Source organism: Cydia splendana, chromosome 4 (assembly GCF_910591565.1).
Source record: "Cydia splendana chromosome 4, ilCydSple1.2, whole genome shotgun sequence".
Taxonomy (NCBI): domain Eukaryota; kingdom Metazoa; phylum Arthropoda; class Insecta; order Lepidoptera; family Tortricidae; genus Cydia; species Cydia splendana.
In genome coordinates this window covers 4,123,116-4,134,014 of record NC_085963.1, presented here as the reverse complement: position 1 = coordinate 4,134,014, position 10,899 = coordinate 4,123,116, and the positions used below count along the sequence as shown (strand labels likewise).

The 10,899-nt window shown below is 41.5% G+C and overlaps 3 protein-coding genes across 5 annotated transcripts; all 3 read right to left on the bottom strand.

Annotated features, from left to right (window-relative positions):
* Nucleotides 1-861: 861 nt before the first annotated feature.
* Nucleotides 862-10,537, bottom strand: LOC134789660 (calphotin-like). Of its 3 annotated transcripts, none has more exons than XM_063760253.1 (2): nt 9,822-10,537; nt 862-1,268 (listed from the first exon to the last, which is right to left on the bottom strand). In XM_063760253.1, the coding sequence occupies exons 1-2, from the start codon at nt 10,491-10,493 to the stop codon at nt 972-974; spliced, it is 969 nt and encodes a 322-aa protein (XP_063616323.1). In that variant the 5' UTR covers nt 10,494-10,537; the 3' UTR covers nt 862-971. The 3 variants fall into 3 exon arrangements, with proteins under 3 accessions (XP_063616323.1, XP_063616324.1, XP_063616325.1); XM_063760254.1 differs by lacking the exon at nt 862-1,268 and adding an exon at nt 4,832-4,910 and having other exon boundaries at nt 9,588-10,537; XM_063760255.1 differs by lacking the exon at nt 862-1,268 and adding an exon at nt 5,308-5,356 and having other exon boundaries at nt 9,588-10,537.
* On the bottom strand, nt 1,275-1,834 carry LOC134789662 (calphotin-like; the record flags this gene model as incomplete). Its single annotated transcript, XM_063760256.1, has 1 exon — nt 1,275-1,834. A coding segment is annotated over exon 1 (543 nt), but the record flags the coding sequence as incomplete, so codon positions are not given.
* Nucleotides 5,372-6,106, bottom strand: LOC134789577 (calphotin-like; the record flags this gene model as incomplete). The annotated part of the gene is made up of 1 exon (XM_063760146.1): nt 5,372-6,106. A coding segment is annotated over exon 1 (696 nt), but the record flags the coding sequence as incomplete, so codon positions are not given.
* Nucleotides 10,538-10,899: the final 362 nt, after the last annotated feature.

Genomic DNA, 10,899 nt, shown 5'->3' with positions numbered 1-10,899 from the left:
GCACATAAAGTCATTCAGCTCATACGAGATTATGAAACATTAAATTGTGCACTATCATTAACTTAATGGGACTTAATAGCATACAGTTAAACTTTAAAATTATGTACTAATTGACAAAATAAACAAGACCATATGCGGAACGGAAAGTTCAAAAAACTCGCGCAGCTGGAAAATGTGAATGTTCACTTTAACCCGTCTTTCTGCGAGACCACGGAGATAATGCTGTCCTCGAAACGTTGAACGAATTTTAAAGTAAGATATACTTAATTAAGTCCCGTTAATAATAACATAAAGTTTAAATCCGTCCATCGCGCACTCATAGTAGAGTGAACACTGTCGTTTGATTTGATACTGGTAAATATTTAAGCTAATAAACCATAAAAAATCTTCCGACTAATTTTAAGTGTGTACTGAAGTATTTAGTCAAAGAATATTCTAAGTATGTTCCGACTGCTGCTGGCTTATCATCGTATTTTAAATAGGAAAATGAGTGGCTTTTATTGAATTGCACCACACCACATGTTGCAGAATCGGCGGAGCGTATGTTTAATCAGCATCCCTCTGAGTCGGGGCCATAAAACAAGCAATATGGACTGTAGCGCTTTGTGTGGGCTTTTTATCGTGCGGTTTTGTCCCATTGCTGGCCAAAGACCTTTGCTTGTGATAAAAATTCCGGCCTAAACTGCTTCTGCTTTCCATTCGTTTTCTACAATTAGTTTTTAACAATAAATTAACGTAATCATGCTGCATGCCAAAAAAAGGTAGGTGTTGGCAAGACTGCTATAAGTACCAGACAATTTTGTCCGATGTTATGTGTTTTGAAGGTAAATCAAAGGGTTCGAAGTATTCAAAACAAGGAAATACAAAATAAAGTGTTTATTTACATTAGTATCACTCGGCACAGTTTATAGCCACTGCGGCAAGGTAAAAGGATCTAACACTTCTTTACCAAAACAACAACTCTGCTGTGCTTAGTTAAGGATGTCGGGGAGGACGACCACGGGGGCAACCTCGACGGGAGCGGGCAGCACGGGGGTGGGGAGCTCGATGGGCTCGGCCTCGACCACGGCGGGGGTGTCGACCACGATGGGGGCCTCAACGGGGGTGTCGACCACGATGGGGGCCTCAACGGGGGTGTCAACGACCTGGACGGGCATGGGAGCCACGACGGGGGTGTCAACCACGATGGGGAGCTCGGCCACGACGGGAGACTCCTCGACGATGACGGGAGACGGCACGACAGCGGGGGCCTCAGCCACGACGACAGCCTCGGGGGCGGCAGCCTGGTTGATGTTTAGGATGATCTGAACCAAGGGAGCGGCGGCAGAGGAGACCGACTCAGCCTCGACGGGAGCAACAGCAGCGGGGCTGGCGTCAACGATGGGGGCGTCGACAACGATGGGGAGCTCGGCGAAGACGGGGCTTTCACCGACGATGGGGGTGTCCACGACGACGGGGCTCTCAACAACGATGGGGAGCTCGACGAAGACGGGGCTTTCACCGACGATGGGGGTGTCCACAACGACGGGGCTCTCAACAACGATGGGGAGCTCGGCGAAGACGGGGCTTTCACCGACGATGGGGGTGTCAACGACGACGGGGCTCTCAACAATGGGGAACTCAACCAGGGCGGGTCCAACGGAGATGGGGCTCTCAATCAGGGCAGGTCCGACAGAGATGGGCGATTCAGCTTCCACGATGGGCGCGGAGCCACCACCGGGGGTGACGAGGACGCGGGTCGGGCCAGCGACGGCCACGGCGACGACGGAAGCGACGATCAGCAGGAATTTCATGGTTGCTGCAAACAAAAGTGTCATTTAGTAGTAAGCAATATAAAAACCAGTTTTTATTGCACCGTAATTATCCCATAACAATCTTGTAATAGTGTTTCAGGAAGAACGATGCTTTTAGAGGTTAACAATATCTTTTATATAATACTTATCCTTATTACGCAGTTACTGAATAAAGCAACCAGCTCAATAATTGAAATTGATTGCTAAAATTAACGAATTATTTGTAAGTGTTAAAATTTAATTACAGTATTTTGCTGATATCACGCGGATGGCAGCAGATTATGAAACATGAATAATTAATTGAATAAATAATAATTTGTATTTGAAACTTACCTGTTTGGTTTAATGTTTCAAACTATGCTTTTACTGATAAATGTCTAAGTTTTTATACCAAATGTTTATCTTCGTGTGACAGTATAACTGCCGAATATCGTATTTATCGGTAGGTAATCTTAATATACTTTAATCCAGTCGTAAATATGGTTCGTTTTGAGGTGAAGATTAAACTATTGCGAATTGTATAAAAAATCAGCTGCTATCTTTTACTAATCCTTAGATTAATAAGGAATGAAGGAACATTTTAAGAATACTATTACTCGTACTTAGTCGGTCCATCAGTTATGTCACAAAGGTGTTGACTGATAAAATGTACCTAATACTTGCTAATACAAAGCTTTTAATAAAAAAAAAAGGTAGCCAAGCTTTGTAAGCTTCTTGTATACTTATCAAAACGTAATATAATTAGTTTAAAAAATTGTATCGCGACTTTCTTTATGACTTTGAGTCAAATCCTGTTTAGCAACAAAAGTTGCGTATGTTTGTTCTATAGTATTGTAAATTGTTTTCAAAATTGTGGTGTTAAATAAATGCATTTTATTTATTTTTGTCTTGCATTGAAAAACGATCAAGGAACTTTGCGTAGGTAATTTTGTTGCAAACTTAGTTTGCTCACTAATCCTTTTAGTGACTTTTGCCGTAGCAATGTACATAAGTAGAAATTATTATCAAAATCCAAAATGGATCCCAAATTTCATGGTTTTTCAAGTATTTCACAATAACCCGGAAGGTTATCAAGGTTAACTTGGATTTGACAAGAGCATTTTAGTCACTATTAACAGATAAAAAAAAGCCTATCCTTATTTATTGGAATGTGAAACGTAATACCTAGCAGTTTAATGGAATAATACAGAGCAGCATTAAAATTATTTATATACCTAATTACCTATGTTACTAACAGTGATCGTACATTATCCAGCATTTTTGGCGCGGCGGAGTGGTGTTAACGGAATTGGTATAAATAATTTCAACCCTAATGATTAATTAGCGTTCATTACGTTAATATTAACCTTAATTTACCATTGCAGTTGAAATTATCTATACCAATTCCGTTAACACCACTCTGCTGCACCAAAAATACTGGAAAATGTACGATCACTGGTTACTAAACTAAACGTAGGTATTAATATCCTAATTTTACTGAGTGCTACTAGTTAATTTAATAATTGCTAATGCTAATGCCCTGTGGCATTAACCCGTAATAAATATTGGAACAACAACCACATTAACGATGATACGAAAGATAATACGTACACTTAAATTATAAACTAAACTATACTCTATATCGCGTTTAAGGAATTTAAAATACATTCAACATTTCGAACTCACATTATCTTGAAACGTGATGTATTAAAACCTATTTCAAGCCGGTTAAGAAAATGAACCAATTGGTGAAGCCTGTAAAATGTTATATGTCTAGGCCTCCATAGAATGCAAGAGTGTACAAGCTGGACTGTGAATGTGCTTTTTCGTACTAGGCCAGACAAAACTAATAAGCATTTCTACTCGGGTGAACGAACACATAGCTGATGTCAAGCACACCGTCGACCAAAGTCTGCAGTCTGGGAGCATATCATGGACAAAGCCAATCCCTCACTAAAATTTGATAAGTCTACTTCTCCCCAAGGAGAAGCGATATACCTAGTCCCAAAATGTTGCATGTGGCCATTGAGATTAAGATAATATATTATATCCAAACTTTAATAAAGGGAGGATGTCTTTTTTCTACCACCAGCTTCAATCCAGTCGTCTTTTTTTAGCCTATTTGTGTGTCCCACTGCTGGGAAAAGGCCTCCCCTCTCCCTTTCCAACCCTCCCTGTCCTGAGCGTGATCCCACCAATCACTCTGAAACGCTTCCAAGTCATCCCGCCATCTCTTTCTCGGTCTGCCTCTGTCACGACTAATCTGGGGATGCCAGTTAGTGGCTAATTTTGGCCCATCTATCACATCAATCATCCGGCAGAGATGTCCAGCCCAGTCCCGCTCTAGCCTGGCGGTCTTCATCCAAGCATCGACGACTCGGGTTTTAGTTTTGGAGCGAAGCTTCTCACCCTGTCACATCTTCGGAAACCCAGGATACTCCGCTCCATTGCCCTTTGGCAAACCTTGAGCCGGGATTTTGCGCCTCAGTTAGTGACCCCTAACCTAACCCTTATGACCCTATTTTGTATGTAACTAATTCAATTATTTGAAGTAAATCTAATTATTGTCAGAATGATTGGTCAATGGTAGATATAGGTACCTACACAGTTGCAAAGAATAACTCAAAGCGGTTTTTCAATAGGTATTGAGATAAAAACCTCTACTCTCGTGCTTGAGAGGAGGCCTGTGCCCAGCAGTGGAACGTATACAGGCTAAATTATTTATATATTTTTTATTTAGATAAAAAAGAACGAATTATAACACTGATTTTTTGTCTATAAGAAAAACCGGACTAAAATAATAACTTTGTCACTGTGCTGACAGTAAATTGGTACCTTGTATTAAAGCTATACTATAATATCTCAGAATATCAAATATTCGACGTTTAATCAAGTACAGTCAGAGTAAAATCACTCAAATCATTCATGGTTAAAGAAGGACCTTATAATTAGAAAAATTAAACGAAGTACGAATACCACTTAATAATTCATTTATTAAGAATATGTATCACTTATCAGTATCACAGTTTATTGCCACTGTATTAAAAGGTAAAAGATGGTTAGCCTAAACAGAAGTTAAAATAAAGTGAGGTTTTTTGTTCAGTTCAGGATGTCGGGAAGAGTGATCATGGGGGATACCTCGACGGGAGCGGGCAGCACGGTGGCGGGGCGGGGTGGGGAGCTCGATGGGCTGAGGCTCAATCACGATGGGGGACGAAATACTTGATCAAATGGTTTTCTATGTTTGAATATCTAATAAATTATATCTAAGAAAAGGAATAAAACAGTTTATTCTTTTTATTAATTTGGAGTATATTTCAAACATTTCCCACGTGGTTAGCAAAAGGTAGCATTTACGACATTTAGGTATAAAATATAATACTAATAAGGTTTGTCATTTAAAATGATCAATTAAACAAAATACTACTAAATAAATCATTTATTAAGAGTGTGTAACACTTATCACAGTTTATTTCCACTGTACTAAGGTAAGAGGATGGCAAGCTTAGAGCTAAATAAGTTAAAACCAAAGCATAGTTTTTAGCTTAGTTCAGGATGTCGGGGAGAACGACCACGGGGGCGACCTCGACGGGCTCGACCACGACAGGGGTGTCGACCACGATGGGGGCCTCGACGGGGGTGTCGACGATCTGGACGGGCTCAGGGGCCACGACGGGGGTGTCGACCACGATGGGGGCCTCAACGGGGGTGTCGACGACCTGGACGGGCTCAGGGGCCACGACGGGAGTGTCGACCACGATGGGGAGCTCGGCCACGATGGGAGACTCCTCGACGATGATAGGAGACGGCACGACAGCGGGGGCCTCAGCCACGACGACAGCCTCAGGGGCGGCAGCCTGGTTGATGTTTAGGATGATCTGAACCAGGGGAGCGGCGGCAGAGGAGATGGACTCAGTCTCGACGGGAGCAACAGCAGCGGGGCTGGCGTCAACGATGGGGGCGTCGACAACAATGGGGAGCTCGGCGAAGACGGGGCTTTCACCGACGATGGGGGTGTCCACAACGACGGGGCTCTCAACAACGATGGGGAGCTCGACGAAGACGGGGCTTTCACCGACGACGGGGGTGTCAACGACGACGGGGCTCTCAACAATGGGGAACTCAACCAGGGCGGGTCCAACGGAGATGGGGCTCTCAATCAGGGCAGGTCCGACAGAGATGGGGGATTCAGCTTCCACGATGGGCGCAGAACCACTGCCAGGGGTCACGAGTGCGCGGGTCGGGCCAGCGACGGCCACGGCGACGACGGAAGCGACGATCAACAGGAATTTCATGGTTGCTGCAAACAAAAGTGACTTTCAGTATAAAGCAGTAGGAAAACAAGTTTTGATTATCCCGGAATTATCCCATATCAATGTTGTAATAGTATTCTAGCAACAACAATGCTTTTTAAATGCTAACAATATCTAAAATACAGTTTTAAACAATATCTGAAATACAACTGCAAACTGAAAATGCTAAAGACTTTTTATTCAATTACCTACTGAATTTAGCAGCGAGCATAATCATGTTTTAAATATTATGATTGCGAATATTACTGAATTTATTTCGAGTTTAAAGTTTCATAACAATACTTAATTATTTTCCTGATATCACCTTCAACACGAATAATTCGTTCAATTAATATTAATTAATATTTAAAGCTTACCTGTTTGGTTGAATGTTTCAAACTATGCTTTCACTGAAAGATCTAGGAGTTTTTATACCAAATTTTATCTTCGATTGACAGCACAACTCCCCCATATCGTATTTATCAACAGATAATCTTAATATGCTTGGATTGATTGACAGTAATATAAATATTTGAAATATGATAGTTATTAATTTTAAATACGTTAACAATGTTATTCAAAGAAATATGCCTACCTATATATAATACCAAACTAGGTATATTATTATATGTAAAGTTTTTTAATGCGTCTTTAACGACCAGCCCGGGACGGCTTCAGTAGGCAATCTATTTTATACTTATTTAGTTTATATTTATATTTAAATTTAGTTTTTAATTAGTTTTATGTTTAGTTTATGTATTATTTTAATTATGAAATAAATTCTTTAACCATAGCATTTCTTACAATATATTTTTTCTGCTGAAATATAATATGCTTCTTTTTGGGTAATATTAAATACACTAAAGTTATAAATACTAATTATTAAAGTTTCTCAAAATACACTCCTAAGCTTCTATGTACCGGTTCGACCGCCTAAACCATGATTTGTATTCCCGGTACCTACTCTTCTTTAAAAAGGACTTAGGCCCAGTTGCACCAACCACATTTAACAGACTGATTAACGTCAAACAGCAGCGAAGTATGAAATTCAGCATACAAAAAAAAATAGCGAACGCTTTAACGGTGACAGACGGTTTGTTGCAACCGACCTTAGTCTACGGCCTGCAAGTAAGCATGCTCATCGTCGAGCATCCTCAGGGCTGTTGAGTTCCAAATTTAATTTTCGGGAAGAGAAAAAATCACAAGAAGCTGAAAATAGCAGCCCCGTATCACTATTCATTGTGTCATCTTCTGATGACACTAAGTATTCGATATTTGTATTATGCTTAAAAAACTCTTTAGTGAGAATGGCCTGCGGCGACGTATTGTCATCAGAGATGTGAAAAATACTTTATAAAAAGTATTTAAATACAAAATACAAATACTTCCTTGACATACAAAATAGTTTTTGAATTTGTATTTAAAATACAAAATACGAAATAGGTATTTTCAAAATACTTTTTTAAAATACAAATACGTTGCGATAAAAGGTACTCTGAATAGTGAATACCTAGTCTGAATTAAAAAGTATTACTCGGAATTTCCGAGTTCCAAAGACTCTTTATTCTTTGAAAACAGTGTGTCAATCAGTCCTCTATCTAAAGTGCAAATGTCTAGTTATTTGCTCGTATTAACCGGTAGGATGGATGATGGTTTTTAACGGCCAATTTTTAAAGCATTAATTTACATTTGTAATGTTTTACAGCTAATATAATGCCTCTCGTTGATGTGATGAAAACGTCTCGTTTGTGTTTCACCAGGGCAGAAAAGTTTGTTCACCTCTCGTGCCTTGAAACCCTCGCAACACTCAAGATTCCACTTTTTTAACCACTCTTGTGGTCGTGTGCATTACTAAACAGATTCAACAGTTCCATGTTAAAAGAATGAGAGGGTTGCCTTTGAAAGATTGTAACATCAGAAGAGATTGTAACTCCTACCCACATTACCTACTACGAGTATAAACTATGTTGTATTTTGAAAATAGAAAATAAGCCCCAAAAACTATTTCAAATAAAATATAAAATAGTTTTCTTCAAAAGGTATTTAAATACAAAATACAAAATAGGTATTTTGCATTTTGTATTTGCATTTTAAATACAAGTATTTCAAATAAGTCACATCTCTGATTGTCATGATGCGAAAATAATAAAAGCAGATTTCGGTTATTTGCTTCAAATTGTTAAATACAGTAGGCACACACATTTCAGTACCACTGAGAATTCACATTTGTTCGGCCATTTGAAGAAGTTGCCACATGACCACTTATAGCAACCATTTTTTTAAACACTCGCCCACCATCTTCATTAGAGGTTCTTCGTCTGGAAAAATCAAACTGTCGATTGCTGCTTAGTCAGTGAGTAAGTGACCGAGCGTTAGCGAAGGTTACCGTTTCAGCTTGGGCAAAAATTTCCGGATGTTCTTTTCTACAGGTCGCAATTCTTAACCGATTCTCGTAAAATTTTGTAGGCAAGTTAAAGAATGAAATATTTTTTTGTCGTTTCAGTTTTTGCTATTTTTATGACAGGACTATGGGGGTTCACGAGGTCTACGATTCACAGAGCCACTATTTAGTGTTAAAAATTGTCAGTCCCTCCCTCTGGTTAACTTTTTGAAGCATATCTTTGCGCGACGTCACGTGAGACTATTTTTATTCTGCAGTACTGACTGCGTGAGACACCTGCTTATAGTGAACACAGTATCCAGACTCCAAGCCGGTTGTGTATAATGTTATGTGGTGTGAAATATTAAGTACCTTTTCTATTTGTTTATAAGTCACTTTTTGACCTTATTTAATATTATACATCTAAGACGTTTTCTTCTGTAACCGAAGAAGTAGGGCGGCTACTTCTTTTATTACCATTCAAGAAGACCCTTCGTTTTTTGTTTTTTTTTTTTTATTAGCCCATGTGTGTGTCCCACTGCTGGGCAAAGGCCTCCCCTCTCCCTTTCCAGTCCTCCCTGTGCTGAGCAAGATCCCGCCAATCCCGCTGGAATGCATCCAGGTCGTCCCGCCATCTCTTTCTCGGTCTGCCTCTGCCTCGACTACCCTGGGGATGCCAGCTAGTGGCTATTTTGGCCCATCTGTCATCATGGGCTTAAGGTCCAAAACCCCCTCATGAAAATGCACAACTCCCCTTCGTTTATATTTTTCTAAATACTTGATCAAATGGTTTTCTTTATTTGAATGTCTAATAAATTACATCTAAGAAAAGGTATAAATCAGTTCCGTTCTTTTTATAAATTTGAAGTAGGTACGAGTACATTATTTCCCACGTGGTTAGCAAACTATAGCATTTGCGACATTTAGGTGAACTGTAAAATATAATATTAATAAGGTTTGTCATTTAAAATGATGAATTAAACAAAATACTACTAAACAAATCATTTATTAAGAGTTTGTATCACTTATCACAGTTTTTTCCACTGCACTAAGGTATGGCAAGCTTAGATCTAAATAAGTTAAAACCAAAGCATAGTTTTTAGGTTAGTTTAGAATGTCGGGGAGAACGACCACGGGGGCAACCTCGACGGGAGCGGGCAGCACGGGGGCGGGGAGCTCGATGGGCTCGGGCTCGACCACGACGGGGGCCTCAATGGGGGTGTCGACCACGATGGGGGCCTCGACGGGGGTGTCGACGACCTGGACGGGCTCAGGGGCCACGACGGGGGTGTCGACAACGATGGGGAGCTCGGCCACGATGGGAGACTCCTCGACGATGATGGGAGACGGCACGACAGCGGGGGCCTCAGGCACGACGATAGCCTCGGGGGCGGCAGCCTGGTTGATGTTCAGGATAATCTGAACCAGGGGAGCGGCGGCAGAGGAGACGGACTCAGCCTCGACGGGAGCAACAGCAGCGGGGCTGGCGTCAACGATGGGGGCGTCGACAACAATGGGGAGCTCGGCGAAGACGGGGCTTTCACCGACGATGGGGGTGTCCACAACGACGGGGCTCTCAACAACGATGGGGAGCTCGGCGAAGACGGGGCTTTCACCGACGATGGGGGTGTCGACGATGACGGGGCTCTCAACAACGATGGGGAGCTCGGCGAAGACGGGGCTTTCACCGACGATGGGGGTGTCGACGACGACGGGGCTCTCAACAACGATGGGGAGCTCGGCGAAGACGGGGCTTTCACCGACGATGGGGGTGTCGACGACGACGGGGCTCTCAACAACGATGGGGTGCTCGACGAAGATGGGGCTTTCAATGATAGGAGTGTCCACAACGACGGGGCTCTCAACAATGGGGGTCTCAACCAGGGCGGGTCCAACAGAGATGGGGCTCTCAATCAGAGCGGGTCCAGCGATGATGGGGGATTCAGCTTCCACGATGGGCGCGGAGCCACCACCGGGGGTGACGAGGACGCGGGTCGGGCCAGCGACGGCCACAGCGATGACGGAAGCGACGATCAGCAGTAATTTCATGGTTGCTGCGAACAAAACAGTCAGAATTAGGTTGTAACATGTCTTTCAAGGAGTCGAAACACCTGAAAAGTCTAATTGTTTTGTCAAAAGATCACTTTTCGATAGGTAATAGGAAACAAGGAACTACGTTGTGCTTCTGATTCTAGTGTTCTATACAGAGAAAAACGTAAAATTCAATAGAAGGAACTAAAAAGACCTTATTAAACTTTGGCGGGTAAAACAGTGTTACCTACACTACACATTATGTACCTAAGTTATATTTTTTCTTTATTTGTGATTCGTGACAAAATTGTTTTGGAACTTACCAGAGTTATTTGAAGTTTCAAACTATGCTTTCACAGAGAAAGTATACGGGTTTTTATACATCGGAATTCATTATCTTAATTCAGTATTATCTTTTTAATTA